Genomic DNA, 23,134 nt, shown 5'->3' with positions numbered 1-23,134 from the left:
ATTTACTTGAGACTATTGTGCTTGTTTGCGTAATGTAAATGTAAATACCGTCATTCATTCCCTTTTAGTTGAGATAGCTTTGTCTTTTTTGGCCTGTCATTTTGTCCTCCATAAAAGACAGTTATGTTTTGCAGCTGGCTGGGTTACTTCTGTAAATTTGTCCTTTGTTCCCCACCAAAGCTGGGTATGTAAACAATCTGTGGTTACATAATACATGGCACGGAAAAAGAACTCCTGACACTCGGGAGAAACTCCATGTCAGGGTTTCTCTCTCACTTGTCTCCTTTTCACCATGTCCAAGAGCTTTCTCCACACAAATTGTCTCAGCGTGCCTCCCCTCTCTCTCAGCCTGGCAGCTACTTGAGTTTGTACCTCTGCGTGCGCGCTCACCACAAGCTCTGAATGACGCTAAAGGACTGCTGTCGTTCCTCTTTAAGTGAAATCGGCAGTTTTGGTGTTACAACATTCAGTGGCCTTGCTATTCATGTGTGGTGGGGGGCAGTGGCAGTGTCAGAGGACCAAGAACAGGCTGACATAAGTGCTGCTTTGCTCAACACTAACATGAAGCTCAGGACTCCACTCCGGGTTTTCCAGCCTGCCGCAAACCAAAGGCTCTCTTGCAGAAAGATCACATGTAAAGCCTTCCCCTTTGTAGTGGAAGAGCACAGAGTGACAAGCTATTTCTTGCTTGTAAAAAAAAAGAAAAAAGAGGGGGGAAAGAAAAAGCAGTGTACCGTCGTAGACGTTGTTGATTCGCCCACAATTTTTTCCTTTACCTGTGGCTGGACATAGAGATTTGTGCCGTGCCTCCCAGTGGACTTTTCCCTGCTTTTTGCTGGAGTTACTTGGTGGAAACGGTTGGCTGAGATCACTGAGGAACGAGGCTCGCCTCTGGAACAAGAAAGTAAATCTGTTTGGTTGTCTGCTTCGCTGGTTATGAATGTTTTCAGCCTCCGCTCTTTTAATGGCTCTCGGTCTGTGGCTCTTAAAGGAGAAGAAATATATCTAGGTTGATCAGATTTTTCAGTATTTATTTGTCTCCGGTGTTGTTTCTGTGTCCGCATTTAGTGTTGTCAAAGCTCAGTTTTCATGTCAGATTAAATCTGATGTCATGAAGTAGCAATTTCTGTCATCGTGCTGTCTATGTCCTTTCACACATGTGCAGCTGTATTTGCTGATTTTACATTTTGACATGTTTTTTTTTTGTTATTCTAAAATTGCCAAAATGTACGTACAAAAAATAGAAACTGTCCACCATGCACAGTGCGACATTTTCTCTCTTCTCAACTCTGAAGTTTAGGTTTTACCTTTAAACTTTTGAGTTGTTCGATCCGCAACATGTTCAACATGTAAACTATTGTGTGTGTTTTTAGATGGAATTATATTTGCATCGCTCTTATTTTCTCTGCACTTGAAAAGACAGGCTTAATCTCGGGGTCTCTCCCTTGCCTTATTGTCATTTCCTCTCTCGTTTTGCTCTGACATGGCTGTGTTTTCTCCGGAGTTTAAACGACTAAAGAGGTTTTTAGATACCCATCAAACCTCTCCAGCTCCAGACTAGCGACATGAAAACAATGTTTTTTTGTCATGGTGCTAGACAGTAACTTTATGCGCAGATTAACTGACTTCACAGATAGTAACATTTTTTTCTCTCTCTTTCTTTCTCCCTTCCTCTATGTAAAATTACAGAAGCGCTTCATTAAAGGATTGAGACAGTTCGGCAAAAACTTCTTCAGGATCCGGAAAGAGCTGCTGCCCAACAAAGAAACGGTAATGATTGATTTATTTGTCTCTGTGCTGTTGAAACTTTTTCACTGTCTGCGTGGTGTCATTTGCTTTACAGTACTGAAAAATATAAAGGGAGGTGCATGTGGTTTGCTTGTAAGTAATGGAAAGCCTGCGCAGTAAATCATTTTTAGTGCGATATTTTGAGCATGGCAGGATTTTAACCAGAGGCCCTATCGATAAGAAGAAAGTGCTGCCTGCCAACTGTGCTGCAGTGTTGTCGTACTGACAACAGGCTGCCTGAAAAAAATAACTTGTTATACCTGAGAATTGTAAACGCTTAATTAACTTTACAGACGTCCACTTAAACCTTACAAGTGACACGCTCAACATTAATTAGCACCCTCTGTTCGCAAGTAGTAAACAAGTAGTGCAGATGTGAGCCACTGTGTTAATAGCACTTATCTGGTCTGAAGAGCAGCCTTCTTTATGTTTATGTCAGTAGGAAAGTCTTTTTATAGCAGAACTTGTTTTTAATATTTTCACCAACTTTGATGTTAGTTTCATTTTAAAGTTTAAAAGCAGGTTATGATGGTTGCCTTTTACATGAACTTGAAATCTCTAATAGTTGTGCATTTAAAGAAAATTATATTTATTTTTGTCTGACGGGCAAATTTAAGTGGAATTAAAGAGACAGAACACACGCCTGAGATTACAGCATTTATTAGCCTTAGCAATAAGTAATGACTTGTTTTCATATAAATTAGAGATGTTTTAACATATGTAAATAAAGATTTTAAGCCTTTTCACTTGCTCATAGCTTGAAAAAAAAAGAAGGTTTCTATGTTTGCTAATATGACTTTTGTCAACAAACCATTAACAGCATCAGAAAGTATTAATAACTTAGATTAAGTTGCTGTCAAGTGTGTGTCCAATTTGAGAGTGAAAGTTGATTCCGATTTTGTACTTGGAATTTGGCGGTTGGTCATTATTCTGTTATTCTGATAAGTATTTTAAGGATTTCATTTCAGTATGTGTTGTATTATTCTTGTCTTTTGGTAGTTTTAAGTTTGTCAGTCAATTACAACATTTCTTTATTTACACGCATTTTGAGGAACTTTTGTAATTGAGTTGTAACTATTTACACGGGCAGAGCGATGTTTCTCTTGTAAGAGTTTCCTCCTTCTGTGTGTGATTGTGTACACAGTACACGCCACTGTACTGAACAACTGTGTTTCATTTCATGGGGCAAATCCAGGCCTAACAATGATTAACAACAGTTAACCTTATTAACTGTGATGGTTATGTCGAAAACAATACAAAGCAAGCACGCAGACTCTGTTGTTCCTCTTTAAGCAGCATTTTACTATAATGCACAAGGAAAACTCGTAGGAGCTTGAGAAGTAGGCCTACTTGAACCTTATCTTGACTGTAATCGACAATGAAGGGAACATGTTGTACATGTACACGTTGCTTTAAAGTCCTCACACCTTTGACTTAGCTGTTAGATTCTACTAAGATATGCATTTTGATTAATAAAGCAGTGCAGACCTTGCTTTTTCTGTGAGGCTGCTCCTGTTGGAAGTTTGCCGAAACAGCGCTGACACAGACATCAAAGAAATATCAAAGGTGTTTGTCATACTCTCACCACTTAATTTCCTTGTCTGCCGTGAGCTGAGTATATGTCAGCAGTGCTTCTTAAACACCCCCTTCCCAAACAAATCATGTAATATTTTTTACCCAAGAGCTTTTTAGTGTCACCTCCTTTGTGCTTCATTTTTTACTCCTCAAAACCAATTTGAACCTCTTGAATAAGAGATTAAAGTGTATGAAGACAGTTTCCTCACAGAGGTTTCTTCAATTATTTTCACTGGTTTTGAAATATATGCCTACTAGTCCAGTTGATTGGCTGTAAAGGAGGTATTAATGTAATTCAGGGGAAAGGGGGAGTGTACTTGGCAGTGGAGGTAATAGACCTCTTCCAGGATCTAGGCCTGCCACCACCACAGAGCAGAGACAGATTCATTTTTCCCTTGCAAATGGAAAATAAACTGCCCTTTAAACATATGAAAAGAGGAGAAAATGACTGGAGAGCAATGGTAGCAGCGACAGGAGGATAAAGGGTGACATGGGGCGTAAGCTATACACGGGAAAAGTTTTGCTTGTCTCACAGGGAGAAAAAAAAAACTATTTCCTTATGATTGAACTTGCTTTTGTTGCTGTAAGACTGATCTGAGCAAGTGCCACTCAATTACCAGAGGAAAGCTCCATTTAGTTATACCTGCTCATAGTTCTAGAATCAATCCATTTCAAGCAATCAAAGCATTGCTTGAAATGGAAATTTCACATTTCAGTTTTGAGGTAAAAATTCTCTATCAGTAGAAACAATAGATTTTAAATATTGCCATGTGAAAAGTATCATAATTTCAATCTCTTGTAAACAAATATTTTTAATATTTCCATGTAAAAAATAAAGAAATACCTAGAATCTCTAGTAAATGAACATTTTAAATACAAATGGCATATAAAAAGAATGTCATTAAATCACTGCTGAGTAAAAAAAGAGGGGCTTGGACAGGGCCCCCATCAAAATAATTGACATGTGCAAGTTTAAGACGATTTCAGGGTCTGAATGTCGGTTTCGATAAATTTTTCGATTAACGGCCCAGCCCTAAAAACCTATTCCTGGAACATAGCACAATATTTTCTCAAGATATCTCAGGTGGGGGGGGAATGATATTTTCCCATTAAATCCAGTCATAGGAACACAATGTTATTCCCCTTGCAAGCCAATACAGTGAAAAATAAGCATGTTGCAGAAACAAGGGTGTTCCTGCTCTAAGTCCTGGCCACAGAGCAAAAAGCCGATATCCAGAGAGATCCAGTACAGTGTGCCTGCCCCTCACTGTTCCTCCCGCTAGCCCCTATTAGCCCCGCACTGCCCCTGAAGCGCCAGGGCGGTTCAAACAGCCAGTGCCAAGGCTAAGCACCCAGCGCTGTGTAAACACACCAGGCCTGACTAGCACTCAGGAATGCTTTATATAAAGTCACATAAAGGCCCACAGGGGGAAGTGGGTGTGTCGTCTGACCGTCTGCAACTAGCTCTGCTGCCACCATTTCCTCCACTCCAGAGGAGGACGTCATGGAACATGAGTGTGCTGCTCCCAGTCTTTAAACAACTAAATATGCTGAAATGGCAGATCACAGATAACTCCTGCCCCCAATATTTTCGCTGAAATATATTCTTTTATAAAGATGTGGCTTTGGGCGATCAACAGACAGTAATTGCTGAACAGATTTGTATCAGCTACTGCTCTGTTTGCCATACAGCCAAACTGAGAGTCAAATATGAAGTGTAAAAAAAAAAAAAAACGCTTACGTTTTTTTTTTACATCCACACAGGGCTGAGTTCAAATCATTTCATTGGTGGAAACGAGTATTGCAGTTAACTTGCAAATACAATACCTTTTAAAATATTTACGTTTGAATGATAACATCTTAACAATTTACTTATTTTAAGGACAAGGCTATTTTTCAGTGTTCAATTTGTTTTCACTGTGATGCAGGTACAATAAACAGCATGCATGACTGAGTAAAGAACATTACCCCAAAATCAACTCTTGCCTAAAGCTGTATTTAGTAATGCTTTTGCCTCTGTCTCCAATGAGGGACTAAATAAATGTAAAAGTAATTTATTTACTTTATGCTCAAATATCTGTGTAATATGTATAAATGCAATGAAGCACCGTAAAACAATGTACAAGCCTAGAACAAAAGCGTGACAGTGTTTATCAGTTCAGTTATTCCTTTGCGGTTCTATCCTTGTTGTTTATATTCCTCGTTTGAATATATATAATATAACTTGCAGGACAGGAGAAAAGCATAAAACGTTAAACTGATTCAGAGAGACGTTTTCATGCTGCTGGTTTCCACTTTTTTTGTCGTGAAGGTGGAAAAGACAGAAAGGTGCGGTGGCAGCGTGTTAGAAAAGCTAACACTACACTGTTTGTAGTGGTTTCGTGTTAACATCATGAATCAAACAAGTGTTCTCGTAATGTTTGCTTCCAACAGCTGGGCAAGGATCATTTTAAATGTCTCAGTGATACTTGATTTAGCAGCCATTTATGATTGGTGTTTATTGTTTGTTGGTTTTTGGTTTTTTGTTGCAGATGAGCAGAACAGGGCACAGTACGAGTCAGTGACTATAGATGATGTTGTAATGTTCAGGACAAATGTGTGATCTGAGCCGCTCACCAGATTTTTTTTTTAAAGCCCCTTGTTTGTGATTTGAGATGCTGTGCTGCTCTCACAGCATCTTGTTCCCTCAGAGAAAAGAGAGTGTTCACCAGCCCCCCCACCCTCCTCCTCCCCCCTGCTCTGTCATTTGCAGGATGGCCAACAGGAGGACAGTGTTCTCAACACAACCTCACAGCAGATGTTTGCCCCGGTACAATCTGTACAAACGTCAAATTGAATTCATTGCCATGTCCTTAGCTCCGCAGCCAGAACCTTGGGGATGACTGTGATTATAAATACTTTGGTTCAAACACTAATTAAACCAGCTACAAAACTACAGGGGCCTGGTCCAGTTGGCAGCAGCTGTCAGTGGTGTGACAGAACAGCTTTCGTGTTTGGTAAATGATATAACTTGTTTAGGCAGTGAAATCGCTGTCGGCTGACGGAAGCTCAACCAGCAGCATCTATTGATGTTCTATCAGCAGACCACAGGCAATTTAGCACAGCTGAGTGTAGACCAAATATTTTTTTCAGCCTAATAGATGGAGCACGGAGAGCCGGAGCTCCCTGTATAATTGACTTCTTTTTGTAGGCTCCAAGTTGTGGTTTTTGGGGACTCGGCTTATCAGCAGAACACACAGGATCAACCCTCCAGCAAAAAATATGCCTCAATCTGCTTTCATTGGCAAAAGCGCTTACAGCAGGAAAAAAAGGACTGCTGATTCTTCTGCGTGTGCATCCCTGACCTGTGAAAACTGAGCTTATTCAGTCTTTCTCCAGCAGAAAGGTGCAGCGCAGCAGGGAATGCTTGTCTATTTAACCGCATTTCACATACACTCTGCTCCACCAACCAATGTCCTTTTACTGTTCAGTCGCCACTCGCCACTGTCTGCCAATGGGCTTTGAGGCATCATGTGCTGAAGGTCTATTTTTGAAGTTGCTACATACCTTTTAATATATGACCTTTTTGATTTTAGTTCACAAAGGTGAATTGTGCAGCTCTGGGGAATAGGATTTCTTTTATACTATTATTATTTATGGAACTAGTACCGATTTGAAAACAAGTTTATTAACTTAAAGCAAGCTAATACTGTTAAGCTCAAGAGTCTAAAGAGGATACCAGTATAATATTTAAATTTTATGAACCAATTTTTTTTTTTACATGGTATTCAATTATTTAGCAGGAATGTTCTAATATTAGCATTTTTTCTCTGGAATTTGTTTGTTTTGAATCCAAAACCAATGTCTGGAACAAGCTAACTGGCTGTTTATTACAGGTCAAGTTCACGGTGATCTCTGGATTTAGAGCACACATTTCATATTATCCATAACATTTCACAAACCCAGATACTTTTAACAGGAATGCTGTTAAAGGACTCAACATAAATAAAGGTGCAATTCTTCCTAGCCGAACATGTTTAATGGCCCTTTAGGCTCCACAGTACGCTTCTGATCTGCTTTAACCACAGATGTGTTTACAAAGTTACCCCCTACAGTTCCAGTGAAGTCAAGCATCACTCACTGGAACGATACACTGTACAAGCTGTCACGGCCGATGAAGAATACCAAGTCCAGGGGTCGAGCACATACATAATTAAACCCTGGTTTGATTTAGCTCAGAGCAATACATCCCCCTTCACCTCACTGAAATGAATCAGGAAGCAATTCTCCCTCCCTCCGGCTGCTGACTGTGGACGAAGCAGGAGGAGCACACAGGTTCATTCTGCACTAATGGATTGTTTACACAACTCGTTATCAGCCACCAGGGCCCAGAAATCACATGCTCGCTGCATGCTCTGCTCCTCCGGCTAAACTGCCGCAAGTTTTTAGCTGAGATTTGTATTATTTGCCCATGGATTTTTTAAGGAGGGGTTGTGGTTGGTCTCAATGTTGATTGTCCATTGTAATCCTCTGCTGGCTCTTCATTCCTCCCTCGCAGCTCTCCTCCACACTCGGCCCTCCCCCCTTCCTTAGCTCTCCCCTGTTCTCTCCTCCTTCCCCTGCTTTCGCCAGCAACAGCCTTAACCGTTTGGCTTAAAGTCAGAGCAGGGGCCTTTTGTGGCTCTATCACAAATCTGCCAGGAAAAACACAAACCATCTGTTCAGGACTGGGCCGGAGAGGCGATTGAGGATGTAAATACATGAGTTTAGTCCTCGCCCTCAGCCCTGCTCGCACACACACACACAGGACCACCGAGTCCAGTGGAGGATCCTGCGCTCCCACCCACAATTATGCAAAATAGTCTTGTCAGAAATAATTTTTATTAACAGAGGTCACATCTTCCTCTGTCACCTTCTGACCTCTGTTACATTTGTTTTACTTGCCCTTAAAAATAGAATTGTATTTATTCTTTTTTATTTATGTATACTTATTAACCCATTGATGACTATGGCAATCTAGGATGCATGTCCTTAATGCCTGAGGGTTTTCTGAAAAAAATTGTACGAATTGTCAAGTCTACCAAAACCTAAGCCTGTGTAGCACATAAAAACATGAAATAAAATACATTTAAAAGTTAAGGTTCACAGGTTTTATTTAAACATGCTCCCTTTGCACTTACAAACCAACACATTTTTCTAAAAATCGCCAAAATTAGATGGGGGGAGAAAAAAAAGAATAAATAATATAAAATATTTAAAAATAATGTGCTAAATGAGGTTATAATCCTGCTTCCTTTTAGCATGGATAGTAGTGACTGAGTGTGCAGTGGAGGGATAACGATAGACAGATATAGGAAGGAGGAGATAGCTTTATTTTATTATTTAGTTCAATTATCACTGGCACCATAAATCCGACTTCTCAGTACAACTGGAACGCAGACTGACTCCTGCTGTCGGGAGCCGATCAGCTTGTCCAAACGGCTGTATACCACGGAGATGAAAACGAAACTGAAACTTAACTATCGCCTAGCTGGGATGAATTTGAGTTGGAGCAGCAAAATATAGCCTAAATTCATAAATATTGTTAATAAATAGATGCAATGTGTTGTGTGATTTTCGTCAGTAGCCTAAAGTAGACCTAGATTCTGCGCTCCGAACGCCACTAACTGTTCTGTAATGGCGCTTTTCCACCGCATGGTATCAGCACGACTCGACTCGACTTGACTCGCAGTTTTGGCTTTTCCACCGCAATTTCATGGTACCTGGTACCACGTAGCGGCTGCTTTTTTGGTATCGCCTCGCTCTAGGTTCCAAGCGAGCTGAGTCGATGCTAAAAGGTGACGTCGGCAGACGGCCGGCCACTGATTGGCCAGAGACTATTGTCTGGCCAATCAGTGGCCAGAGACTACCGGCTTCATTCTGTTGTTTATTCTCCCCAACTCTCCGGGACTTTTGAGTGTATTTACGCCGCGTGCAGCCTTCTCTGGCTCTCTTTCATTTGATTTGCATCACAGGTCCGAATTTATTTTCCATATATTCGCTAAGCTCACCCAGTGTTGGTTGTTGGGGAAGTTACTTACATACGAGAGGAGACATGTAGGGCAGCTAGCAGCTAGGCTAAATAGCCAGCTGGGACAGACATGATAGCGAGCGATTACATTACACGCCTCGGACTGAACTGATTACCTCAATAAAATATTCAGGCTGAGACACGGCTTGCATTTGAAAACACGTATCCTGAAACAAGCACTAAACAGTGAACTTTATCATGCCCGTGTTTACGTGCATAGGGATGTACGTGACGCATCCCTACAGCTGACTGTGTGGCAGAGTCACACATCGGGACAACAACCATCCCTTTTAATGGCCCGTAGCAATATTCTTCTACTTCTTTTAGCAAACAGATACAAGGGGGGTATTTCTTAAACATTTTTTCATCCGTGTTTTTGGCGGTTGGTTCAGTTAATAGTGCAACAACTGCTCGTAATTTCTGCTTTGCTACTTTGCTCCGGAGTAGGCTTTCAGCCCCTTACGACGACCCCGCCCACGTTCAGCAGGTAGGCCTACTATTTGCGGTGGAAAACGACCCGTGCTGCTACCAAACCAAGTTGAGTCGAGTCGAGCTACATGTGTGGTGGAAAAGCGCCATAATACACTATCGCTGACACAGCCGATAGTGTAAACATTTATTTATTTATTTATTTATTTATTTATTTATTTATTTATTTATTTATTTATTTATTTATTTATTTATTTATTTATTTATTTATTTATTTTTGATTGACGTGATTTTCGGCAAACCACACAACTTTTGGGTGGTCACGTGGTCTTAAAAAAATCAACAAAACCCACCTCATGTGTATTTGAACCAATGACGGTACATTATATGCTGTGCACGCCATGAAAATGAGATATTGTAACAATGCTGCGCTAAGCAGCAGCCGGCAGGAGATACAATGTGGCATCGCGCAGCAGCCGTCATCAATGGGTTAAAATAAAAAGTAAACATATTTGCACAGTGGGTGAGGATCTTGCCATGTTTCTCAGGTATGGTTGAGTGCCAAAGAAACATGGACATAATCTGGAACTCCACATCCATTTCATAAATACATACATGCATACCATTTTAAGCGGCAATAACTGGAATGGAAGCCTGAGTGTTGTGATAGGAGGGTAAGCCCATTCCTTGTCGGATAATCCACTGGCCAGAAAGCTCCTGCAGATGGAAGCAGTCTAAAAATCCTTATAATACCAAGCTTATGTTGTCACTATCTCATGTTCTGCGGAGCAGTAGTACACTCTGTACTGCTCTGCAGTGATTTAGTGGACTGGGGGAAATTATGGTCTGGAGGCCAGAGCCTATTTCAAGTATTTCCTTGAATTTTTTTTACTGGATAGTAGTGAACTGTTAAAGATACAGGTTCATGGAATGGTTTGTGTTTTACTGTCGTCTTTGCTTTATGAGGTAATGGCAACTTGACACGGAAGCTTCAAAAGGTACACACACACTTGTTGGCTAAATACCCAATCATGGAGAAGGAACAGAAGGTTCTTAAAGTCTCGCTGTGGGCATATGGCAGCATGACAAAGTGACTTTAAAGAGAAAGCTATATAGTCAGGGTGAGAAATCAGACTTACTGTATATGGCTTCAGGGGAACTAAATTGGATGTGCAGACAAGATTAGAGGTACATTTGTCAATCTCCTTTTGACACCAATTTACAGCACACAAGCCTCTGTAAAGCCCAATGCCATGTCATTTTCTATGACAACATGACTGTATTCCAAATGAGTGTTCATGAACACTGAAGGCAAAATATGTCGTAAACGTTACATAAAGTTTTTCTTTCTTACCATCGATAACTTTTCAATGCATCAAAATTCACTCAGAATGTGTTGAGCCTGTTTATTCTTAATTCCCCATGTACCAGCTCATCAGTGCACCTGTTAATTCACATACAAAAGCCCAAGTTAATGTTTTCATTAGTAATGTAATGCTACTTGACACAGTGTAAGTGATGGAGAGGCAGGGTGACCTTTCCCCGTCTCTGCCAAGCTGTTGTTGAGGCCGTGAAGTTGTCAGCCTGCAGCGAGGAGGCACAGAGACACTGCTGAGAACACTCATTAAGCACGGAGCCAAAGCCAGCGCTCGGCACCACTCGACACTTTTGATCTGCACATTTCAATTAGATTTCACATCAGGACGCCTGCCTTCCCTCAGTTAGCACCTGCGCCCTGCCTTCCCAACTGGCCAGAGTGAAGAGGGAGGCGCTCGCTCGGGGAAACAAATAGAAAGTTCTGTTACTAAAATCATCATTAGCTATTCTGTTCCTGGCATGACCATGATGGACCCACATGTGTTTTCATGGCTATGTACTGCACTGTAAATGCACCAAAAGTAGAAGATACATTTTGCCTGTTCAACAGTTATTTGTATTTTAAAAGAGCCCTACAGAGTTGTCTTTGCCTAGCTTCTACATGTGGCATGGTTCCCACTACTCCATATGTGTTCATCTCCAACATCTTGAGGTCTAAAAAAAACCTGGACAAGCTGCGGGGCTTAGGACAGTTGTATGCTGGAGCATTGGCTTTGCCATAACACAGCGCAGTACCTTAATTCACCCTGAAATTTGAGAAGGTCTCATTAAGCTCAGACACCCTCAATAAATATTCCCAGCAATGATTTATGGTGTTGTAAGTTGTACCCCTCCTTCAATCGCTGGTAGATATGAATTACCCCTAAGAGAACCACTTGAAGGGCGAACTTATTAAATAGACCTAAGCTGTTTTGATGAATATGGATTGTCTACCAATTGAAGAAGTGATTGAGAAAGACATACATTGTTCCTTAATGTCAAGATACTCACAGCAAACTATAATAAACCAACTAGCCTTGAGTAGTTTTCTTTCATGAGATAAAAAGATAATAATTAAAGCTTCAGTTGCATTTTATGTTTGTATCAAGACCTAATCTTATTGTTGAAAGACAGTTGAGCGCCAAGCTTTTTCTAGCCATTTAAAACCATTTAATTGAATCGTTACGTGCTATTGTTTGTTTGTTTGTTTTGGTAAGCTTTGATAGAATATGTTTAACTGTTGCCGAAAAGCTGTTAACGCTTTTTAGAGAGCAGGGCACTGACTAATTTATGTCAAGTTTCTCAGCTGAAGCGGAGAAGGAAGACAATCAATAGCCATTAAACTCTAGGAGGATTTGTTTTACAGCGGTTTAACACACTACAAATGGTAGCTGGCTGCCCCCTGGGCTTTAAAGATTACAGGTGCTCACCCAACAATCACAAAACACCTTTATGAATTTGTTATAGAACCAGTGAAGGAACACTAACAAATGTCTCTTCATGGCGAAGGTGGAAAAGGGCAAAGCCCCACAGGAAACTATGTAATTGTTCCGGAATCCTTTTGCAAATTTTCAAGACTGGAGTATTTTGAATGTGGCCGGAAAGCAGCAGTTAATATGCACAGGCTGCCTCAGCAAAGTGCTTTCTGATCCATGATTGCATGTGTTAATGTTTCAGTTGGGTATTGATTTCCTGGCGGCCTTTTGTACAGTGGATTTATCCACCTCGCTCGCCGGCAAAGCGCGCCCCTCCGAATGTTTGATTAAAGTTCAATTGACTCTTCCAGTGAAGGGGCGAGGAGCCATTTCACTCCCTATTTGTAGCGCCAAAGCTCTGCCTGACATGTTCTTTTGTTCCCATTCAAGCTACTGCCACCCAGGCAGCCACCAATGCACTGATCCTAATATCCCTGCATTCAGTGAGCCTCCTCGCTTAATCCTGGGACAGACGGGGCCGCAGTATAAACATGCCCGGCCAGCTACAAATCCTGGCATGGACTTCCCCAGTCTATGGCCTTTCACTTTGAAATACTGAGCTGAATGCTAATGTGAATCTTCCACATATTTTGTTAAACCTTACTGCAGTTATTTCACAGTGACCATTTTTCAATAACAAAAAGGCCTTAGTTCCTTGTAGTTCACTCACCTTTTTGCAGTTACCACAGCTGCTTGTCCTAATGACTTCATTAGAAAAATGCCTATTTTCTGCGTGTGACATATTTGTAAATTATATTTTGTATGCGGTACATTTGTTTGTTTTAACAGCGATTGTTTTGTCTTTGGTCTCACAGGGAGAGCTAATCACCTTCTACTACTATTGGAAGAAGACCCCAGAGGCAGCCAGTTGTCGAGCCCACCGCAGACACCGCCGCCAGCCCGTCTTCCGCCGCATCAAGACGAGAACAGCTTCAACTCCTGTCAACACTCCGTCACGCCCCCCCTCCAGCGAGTTCTGTACGTATATTTTTTTATTTGACCCCTACAATGGCATCCAGGGAGGAAAGGGCAATACATGACCCAATAAATACTGCTGTTTTCTCTAATATCTCTCTTGTATTCCAGTGGACCTCAGCTCAGCCAGCGAAGATGACTTTGACAGTGAAGACAGCGAACAGGAGCTGAAGGGCTACGCCTGCCGCCATTGTTTCACTACAAGTAAGACACCACGTTCCATTTCCAGACACTCACTCATCATATGGACTTTGACTATTCCCGTGCTGATTAGTATCAGTGTGGGCCGTGCACAACACAGCGCTGTGTGTGACAGATGGGCATCAGAAGATGTCAGGACGAATTTGATCAAATCATCAGCTCGTTCACTCTGTCCAGCTCATTATCCTTCCCCTCTTTCCACACAGCTGGCTCCCAGTGCCAGGCTCCTATTTGATCCCACTTAGGTTACTACCACTACAACAAGGGTGGCTAATAACTTTGACCCATTTACCCATATAGACATAAAAAAAAAAAAAGTTTAATTCAGTGTTTAGTAGGAGGCAGAGTCACGCATTATCCTTCATTGAGCTCATGCATGAAATAATATTTATTTTATGAGATGTCCAACTAGAAAAGTAACTTTAGGACATTTTCTTTATTCACCAATATTACTGTAGTTGTGATATAATTTCTGTGCCTGTTATTCCTCAACTGTAAATTGCTTTTCCTCAGCCTCCAAGGACTGGCACCACGGGGGCCGGGAGAACATCTTGCTCTGCACAGACTGTCGCATTCACTTCAAGAAGTACGGTGAGCTGCCCCCCATCGAGAAGCCTGTGGACCCGCCGCCATTTATGTTCAAACCTGTCAAAGAGGAAGAGGATGGACTCAGCGGCAAGCATAGCATGAGGACCCGACGGAATCGAGGCTCGGTGCGCTATTTATTTATCTATCCATCTATCTATTCATCTAGCTATTTTCATTTTCAGGAACCATAGACATAGAGTTATCCTTGGAGCATTGCAGATCAAGACTACTAAGCAATAAGCCTATCATCTTTAGACAAGTAGTACAGGGAAAAGCTTGGACATGCTTTCATATATTATGATTTAACTTCAGTGAATTAAATGACCATCTTAATTTCCTTGTCCAGATGTTATGTGCAGATCTAATGTTACTCATGAATCCTGTTGACTGTTGGTTGTTCCAGATGTCGACACTACGTAGTGGTCGTAAGAAGCAGACAGCTAGTCCCGATGGCAGAGCCTCGCCGACCAACGAAGATTTGCGATCCAGCGGACGAACCTCACCCAGCGCCGCAAGTACCGACAGCACTGACAGCAAGACAGACTCCATGAAGAAACCCAGCAAGGTAAACACAGCATAGAAATGTGTTCTGTTGTTGCACGCATCTGTGAATTATGTTCTCTAATGGCTCTGCTGCTTTTCCCCACAGAAAATTAAAGAAGAGGCTGCTTCACCTATGAAGAGTGCCAAACGGCAGCGAGAGAAGGGAGCCTCAGACACAGAGGAGCCCGAGAGGGCCAGCGCCAAAAAGTCCAAGACACAAGTCAGTCTATCGTCTTTTGTTTTGATATTTGAATGGATTTCAATGGACTTGATGTTATGATATTCATCTTTCCCTCTTCTCTATCCCTTAGGAGCTGAGTCGGCCAGATTCTCCCTCAGAATGCGAGGGAGAAGGGGAGGGTGAGGGCGAGAGCTCTGATGGCCGCAGCATGAACGAGGAGCTCAGTAGTGATCCTAAAGACATTGACCAGGACAACCGGAGCTCTTCACCGAGCATCCCTAGTCCCCGTGACAACGAGAGCGACTCAGACTCCTCTGCCCAGCAGCAGCAGCTCCTGCAGAGCCAGCACCCTGCGGTCATCCAGTGTCAACCTGGTGCCCCCCCTCCTCCGCCTACAGCCTCAGCCTCAGCCCCCTCGCTGCCCCAGCAGGTCTGCCCCACAGCGGCCTCCACCTCTCTACCTCCCCAGCCTCTGCCCCAGGCCAGCCCCATGTCCCTCATCCAGTCAGGAGCCTCCCTTCACCCTCAGAGGCTTCCCTCTCCGCATTCACCCATGTCTCAACCTCCACCTCCTGGCCCCCCAGTCCCACCACCGTCACATCACGGGCCCATGCCGCATCCACTGCAGTCTGGCCCCTCACACATGCCTCACCCTCACTCCATGCCCCCCCAGGGCTTCCCTGTGGGTCAGTCTCAGGTCCTGCCCCTGCCAATGTCTGGCCAATCACAGCAGAGGCCACACACGCCTCCTTCCCAGTCCCAGTCATCTGCTCCAGTTGGAGGCCAGCCTCCCAGAGAGCAGCCCCTACCCCCCGCCCCTATGTCCATGCCTCACATCAAGCCCCCGCCAACCACACCCATCCCTCAGATACCCAACCCACAGTCCCACAAACACCCGCCCCACGCTTCGGCTCCTCCGTTCCCTCAGATGCCTTCAAACCTGCCTCCGCCTCCTGCGCTCAAGCCCCTCAGCTCATTATCCAGCCACCATCCTCCGTCGGCTCACCCGCCCCCCCTCCAGCTCATGCCTCAGGGCCAACAGCTTCAGCCTCCACCGGCCCAGCCTCCGGTTCTCACTCAGTCCCAGAGCCTGCCACCGTCTGCCAGCCACCAGCCTCCCCCAGCCCCCCCTCTGCCGCCCTCCGCAGCAGCAGCAGCCTCACACCCCAACGGGCCACCTCCGCCACAGTTCTCTTCTCATCCTTTCAGCACAGTTCTACCTCCTACTGGCCCTCCCCCGTCCTCGTCAAACTCTTTGCCTGGCATACAGCCTCCATCTTCCTCGGCGCCATCTTCCTCCATCTCCATGCCCCTGCCCGCCTCAGTCTCTTGTGCCGGCCCGGGCCCAGCACTCCCACCTGTGCACATCAAAGAGGAGCCTCTGGACGAGATGGAAGAGCCAGAGAGCCCGCCACCCCCACAGAGAAGCCCCTCTCCAGAGCCTACTGTCGTCAACACGCCCAGCCACGCCAGCCAGTCCGCACGGTAAGTCTAAAAAACACCTATTTCTACAAAAGCAATATCTGTGGAAGAGGAAAACAGACACCTGCACAGGCTTTGCTCTCTCATTAGACTGTTGAGCTGCGTACTGTCTTGTCTGGGGATGCTGATTAGCTCTAAAACACATCCAACAACAAAGAGAGTCTCTGCCTTCAGATTTGTTAGGCTTTGATGTAAGCAACAAATCGAATGTCCTCAGCAAAAACAGGCATCCAAGGCCACAATTAGCCCTGAGCTCTAAGTGGCTGATGGCTTGGAATAACTGGGGATGGAGAATAGAGAGATTAATTACAGTGAGATGCTAGTTAACCCAAGCCTCTGAATATGAGTATCTTTTGTTGCCTTGAGCTTAAGTGGTTCATAGACTGCTAATGAATAGCGATGAGGAGTTTGATGCGTACACAATGTAGCCACGGAAGTGAGAGCCGAGGGAGTTTGTTTCCTTTTGAATAATGGACCAGTGTAGAGAAAGACACTCTTTTCATCAAATGGGACATTATCCTGCCATTCAACGTGCAGAATGAATCATGAAAATTGTCGATCTAGCCAGTTATGTCTTTGTACCAAGTATTAATATATGAACTGCAACATCATTCCTACGAGTAAATGTTAAATGTGTTCAATCTTACCTCTTTATGACCACCACAGGTTCTACAAGCATCTGGACCGGGGTTACAACTCCTGTGCGAGGACAGATTTCTACTTCACTCCCCTGGCTTCATCTAAACTGGCCAAGAAGCGAGAGGAAGCGCTGGAAAAAGCCAAGAGGGAAGCAGAGCAGAAGGTTCGGGAAGAGAAGGACAGAGAGAGGGAAAAGGAAAGAGAGCGAGAAAGAGAGAGGGAACGAGAAAAGGATGCCGAGCGAGCTGCGGTGAGCTGCTTTGTTTTTCTCCCTTTTGTTTGGCAGTTTAAAAAAAATTTTTTTTATGGTAAATCTTACTAAACATGGCATTTCTCCCCCCACAGAAAGCATCCAGTTCTCACGACGGCAGAATGGGCGAACATCATATGGCGGGACATGCCCACATGCGTCAAGCCTACGATGGCCCTCCCACTACGATCGCAGCTGTGCCTCCCTACATCGGCCCTGACACCCCTGCCCTGCGGACCCTCAGCGAGTACGCCCGACCTCACGTCATGTCCCCTACCAATCGGAACCACCCCTTCTTTGTGTCACTCAACCCCGCAGACCAGCTGCTGGCCTATCACATGCCAAGCTTGTACAATGCTGACCCGGCCATGCGGGAGCGAGAGCTACGAGAGCGGGAGATGCGCGAGAGGGAGATTCGTGAAAGGGAGCTCAGAGAAAGGATGAAACCTGGTTTTGAGGTTAAGCCTCCAGAGATGGACACACTCCACCCTTCCACAAACCCCATGGAGCACTTTGCCCGGCACGGGGCCATGACGTTGCCCCCCATGGCCGGCCATCACCCTTTCGCGTCCTTCCATCCAGGCCTGAACCCATTAGAGCGTGAGCGGCTGGCCCTCGGGGGGCCACAGATGCGGCCAGATATGAGCTACCCAGAGCGGTTGGCTGCAGAGAGACTCCATGCTGAGAGGATGGCCAATGACCCCCTTGCCCGTCTACAGATGTTCAATGTCACGCCACACCACCACCAGCACTCACATATTCACTCACACCTACACCTCCACCAGCAAGACCCTCTTAATCAAGGTAAAAGAAAGCCCTACTTGTATTCATGCATGTAAATGTCTCTGTACCACTGTCAAAATTACACAATACAACACATTTACATTATAACTAGATTTTAAAATTTTAACTATTTTGATTATTGCATTATTGCAAGAGCAATTTTGTGAAAAATACATTTTACTAGAAAGTCCTTATTTGGGGAAAATATTTAAAGGTGCTACAAGGAACTTTGAAATATTTCTGAAACTGTCTAATTACGTTTAGTAACGCAAACAAGACCTTCAGTATAAAGAATGCTATTGTTAAATAGTTTTTAATGCCTTTTCCGGGTACACTCACACAGGAACTACAGCTGGCGTAGTAAAAACACTACCGCTTTTGTCCAAAGGGGGTGCAATTGAGACAAACTGAAAGTTCCCCAGAGCTCCTTTAATGAAACATTTTATATACATGTCATAGAATTTTGAAGACATATTGTGCATGTGTTTGCAACATTGATTTTTTATGTACAGGTATTTCTTCGAATGTTTAATTAGATTCATGAATATCTTAGTTAAGCTAAGATATTCATGAATATCTACGGAGAATTGTTTTAAGATAAGAAAGTTATTTATGTAAACTTAATTTGTTTCTAAAATGGTAGAAGACCTAGATTTGAACTCTAGAGATGTATTGTTATCCACTCAAGATGCAGCAATTGTATGATTTAAATTCTTCTTAAGCTCATTTTTGAAAAATGTCTAATTGTTATTAGGAGGTTTAAAGATTTTAGATAAGATCTCACAATTTTTTTTTAAAGAGCCAGTAAAATATGGTTTACTACCGGTAGTTCAAATATTGCCAATTCTGTGATGTAGTTAAGAATACATCTGGACTGTTATTTTTAACTGTGGTAGTTATTATGGTCACCTGAAAAAAAATAACTTTTGAAGAGGTTAATATAATAATATTATAATGTATCCTTTCTAATATACAGTAGAGGGCATTAATCCATATGTATAATTTGAATCACACTATGTACAAATACAATGATACAATTTCTCTTACCAGTCAAGAGTGAAAAAAGAGACTATAGATTAATGAAAATGCCAGTTCATTTGTTCTAGTTTACAATGTTATCTCTATGATTTTAAACCTCATATTGTATTCACTCTGTTGTAATGCACAGCATTGACATATGATATTGGATTAAAGTATGTTCTGTGCTCATAAATGTTCTGATAGAGACAGCAGATGCTTTAGAGTGGATAAATATAGCCAAGTGGTCCCTGCACTCTTTTGGTCAACCTTGAGAGGAGTAACATTATATTGAGCTGTGTATCACTAATGCATGTAGCATGCACTGTGTGATATAATGTCATGAGTGTCCCTTTTAACCTAAGACTCTTGACACCCAATAGGTGGCGAATGTCTTGTGTGTCCTCCCGGCTCGGGGGGTCACCCACTGGATGCCCTGGGCGGACCTCACCTGGCCCGCTTCCCGTACCCACCTGGCGCCATCCCCAACGCCCTCCTCAGCCAGCAACAGCATGAGCACGAGATGCTGCGCCACCCAGTCTTCGGTAGGCTCTCTGCCAATTAACATCTCTCATTAACAGTAATATCACATTCAATCTATCAATCCGAGCTCTGCCAGATTGCCTGATCTAATCCAATCTTTTTATTGGTGCATCCTCCAGGTACTCCATACCCGCGGGATCTGCCACCGCAAATGTCTGCAGCCCACCAGCTGCAGGCTATGCATGCCCAGTCAGCTGAGCTCCAGAGGCTGGCCATGGAGCAGCAGTGGCTCCACAGCCACCATCACATGCACGGAGGACCACTGCCTGGCCAGGAGGACTACTACAGGTCAGAAAAGCTACATAAGCTAGATAGAAAAAATCAAACATAAATATAAATTGAGTGTGTGTGTGCGCGCGCTTTTGGTTTACCAATTTATTAACATTTGATGATGTTTGTGTTTCAGCCGGCTGAAGAAGGAGAACGACAAGCAGCTGTAACTGGCCACAGGAGGCAGTGACTGGCAGGTGCAGGACACAGGAAGTTGTTACAAAGTTGTTTCATTCACCTTTGAAGAACGGAAAAGGCCAAGTGGATCGTCTGAGAGTTCTTCGGATATCTGTTTGTTTTTTTTGTTCCAGTCAAGGACTCTTTTTTTTTTTTTTTTCAAGACTTTCTTTGGTATATAGCCAGTAGTGACAACATCCTCAAGACTCCTGCATGACAAGCTTCCCTGACGTTGTTGTTGTTGTTTTTTGGTTCTTTTTGTAGGTGCTAGAACAAGACACTGTGCTTATCAACAACAACAAAAAAGACAAGACCGGTCAGGCCGTTTATGGAAAAATAACAAGTGCTATCTTAAATTCAACATTTATTTTAATACATTGTTGGAGGTTTTTCATAATTTCAAGAAGCTTCAGCATGGCGTTTTTTGAGTCTGTAAATAGTATATATAAACATATAATTATTATTATAATTATTATTATTACTAGGTGTGGACTCCAAACCAAGTCGTTTCAACCTCCGATATAATTGTTTTGAAGCATTATCCCTTGTTTCAGAGGGGAGCACTATGGCATTATATGAGCAGTTCCTGAGAGAGTTGTGGTTCAGTTCCTCTGACATCACTGTGTTAGATGTAGTCCAACATACACCATGTAAACCATTAACCCGTCACACCCACATCCATTCATCGCACACCTTTGACATGCAGCAGGTTGTCAGAATGTGTAAACTCAACGCATTTGAGTTAACGATTTGAAACACTTGAAGAGGTGACACAGTAGTCACCGAGGCTTCTGTGGTGTGCACACTGAAGCCGTGGATTAAAAAAAATTAATAATAACAGTTTGCACTGAGAGTTTCCTTGAGTTCCACTCGACTGGTTTTATCTTTCGCTTAAAATCAGTATTTAAGTCATCAAAATTGTTTTGTTTTTATTTGTTTTTTTATACAGAGAGTAATTTTAAACATGTATACCAGAAACATATTCGGCTGAACTGAAGAAATGTTAAATTGCTTCTGGTTCTTTTAAACTGCGGGACCTGAATTTTAACTTTGTTCACTTATGATAGAAGCCTAACAGGACTTTAGGATTGTTTTTAATGTGTGGATGGTTGTGTTGTGGTGTCCTCATTTTCCTTACCTGGTCCAGTCACCCATGTTCGTCGCAGGGCTCACATCCGACTGAGTCATCCTCCGACTAGGCTGTAATAATGTTCACTGTGACACTAGAGGGGGCCTGCCGACACCTGACGGACCAGGAGGGGAGAGGGTCGATGATTGTGTGCAAGCGTGTGTTGGTTTTTCTCACTATGTTTTTGTATGCCTTGGTTCCTTAGGGATACACACAGCCTCTTGGGCCTGGGGCGTGATGTGTCTGTGTGTGCCACTGACTGTTACAAGTCGTGTTGACCTGTCACACCAGAGTTTTTCTTTTTGTTTGTTTTTTCTCTGTAGCCATGACATGAGTTCTGCATTTGTTCTGTGAACTAAGACTGTTGGACTGTCATGGACATTTAAAAAACTGTGGCAATTGTTTTTTCTTTTTCTTTTAACCAAATGATGAAAAACTCTACTTGCATTTAAAAGTGACCATATCTGCCCTTGGAGCACTATCATTTTTAATGCTTGCAATCACCATCAAACTTATGGCCCATTTTCAAAAATCCCAAAAAGTCTCTGAATCCCTCACTCACCCTGTCTTACCATCTCCATCACCGATCCCTGTCTCTCTCTCGTCTTACAGCGAGCTCCTTCTCATCATCACCTTTGCCTCGTTTCCTGACGACTCCCTTGCCTTTTACTCCCTCTTTTTGTGTCTCCAAAACCTTTGATGTTAAGTGTTGTCAATGGTTTAGCTTCTTGTTTCAAAGTGGCAATAGCAGAATGTAAATTCTGACTGCTAAGATTTATATATATACTGGTATCTTGAAGCTTATTGTATATATGAGTAGTCGCCATGGGATGACACAATGTAAACAAAAAGTAGAAATAATAAGAAAAATTGTGAGTCCTGTGTTCTCTCCATTTGAGTATTTTGTAATTTTTTTGAAAAATTTGTGGAATTAAAAATAAACGACTAAGTTACACCACAAGATATGACTTGAACTTTTCTTTGTTCTCGCTGATGAATCAATGAATGTGTTTAATGTCTTTGTTAACATAGACTGCTAAATACCAGCAGACGTGAGACACCATAATCCTGTTTCACAATTTTCACAACACACTGCTATTATGCTGAATGGCGAATAAGGAAAGTAGAAGATACTCCAAAATCCCTCTGTTCTTACATTTGTATAATGCAATTTTTCAGCTGAGCAGAGGGACTGATGCTGGGTCTGCTATGATAGTACTTGTGTCCTACATTGGCTCTTGAATAATATCATTTTTGCTTGGCAGGAGAAATGTTCAAGAGCAAATCAACAATCCTGTTTCTTATTTTTATTCCAGCATCCCAATTTCTCTGCTTCACAAATACTGAGCTTTAGGAGATCATTTCAGCAGCAGGTAGTGAATCTCAGAGCTGAATATTGCTCTGCTATGGTATAATAACATCAAAGCCGGGCTAAGCCAGCAGGAACACTTACTCAGGCTGAGATGACTTGCTATCAGCAGGGCCGGGCTGTCATTTCATCCTGTGTGTGGGGAGTGATAGACCAGCAATCTGTGATGGTGTGCCGCGGCGATGGCTGTCATTTTGAGAGGGAGCTATTATTCTACTGCTGCTCTCTGAAATGATGCCCTGTCCTCGGGAAAATCGAGGCTCCTTGGATGCTCCATCCTGGGGCTGTCATGTGACGGGTGCATTGTGCGGAGGT

General features: G+C 42.9%; 1 protein-coding gene across 3 annotated transcripts in view; it reads left to right on the top strand.

The window, feature by feature from the left end:
• The window catches only part of rerea (arginine-glutamic acid dipeptide (RE) repeats a), a 100,278-nt gene extending 77,884 nt beyond the window's left edge, over positions 1-22,394 (top strand). For 2 of the 3 annotated variants that reach the window (XM_080031215.1, XM_080031216.1), the window contains 12 exons: positions 1,690-1,770; positions 13,488-13,650; positions 13,759-13,851; positions 14,362-14,561; positions 14,840-15,001; positions 15,086-15,199; positions 15,291-16,645; positions 17,309-17,531; positions 17,627-18,335; positions 19,715-19,876; positions 19,994-20,162; positions 20,281-22,394. In XM_080031215.1, coding sequence (XP_079887341.1) covers positions 1,690-1,770; positions 13,488-13,650; positions 13,759-13,851; positions 14,362-14,561; positions 14,840-15,001; positions 15,086-15,199; positions 15,291-16,645; positions 17,309-17,531; positions 17,627-18,335; positions 19,715-19,876; positions 19,994-20,162; positions 20,281-20,314 — 3,465 coding nt within the window. In that variant the 3' untranslated portion in view covers positions 20,315-22,394. Of the gene's footprint in view, positions 1-769; positions 905-1,689; positions 1,771-13,487; positions 13,651-13,758; positions 13,852-14,361; positions 14,562-14,839; positions 15,002-15,085; positions 15,200-15,290; positions 16,646-17,308; positions 17,532-17,626; positions 18,336-19,714; positions 19,877-19,993; positions 20,163-20,280 lie in introns of those variants that run through there. The other variant, XM_080031217.1, reaches the window with a different exon arrangement.
• The last annotated feature ends 740 nt before the right edge of the window (positions 22,395-23,134 follow it).

The sequence above is a fragment of the Ammodytes marinus genome (genome assembly GCF_949987685.1).
Source record: "Ammodytes marinus genome assembly, chromosome: 7".
Lineage (NCBI taxonomy): Eukaryota > Metazoa > Chordata > Actinopteri > Uranoscopiformes > Ammodytidae > Ammodytes > Ammodytes marinus.
Note: the sequence above shows the minus strand (reverse complement) of the source record. Positions and strands in the feature narration are given on the sequence as shown.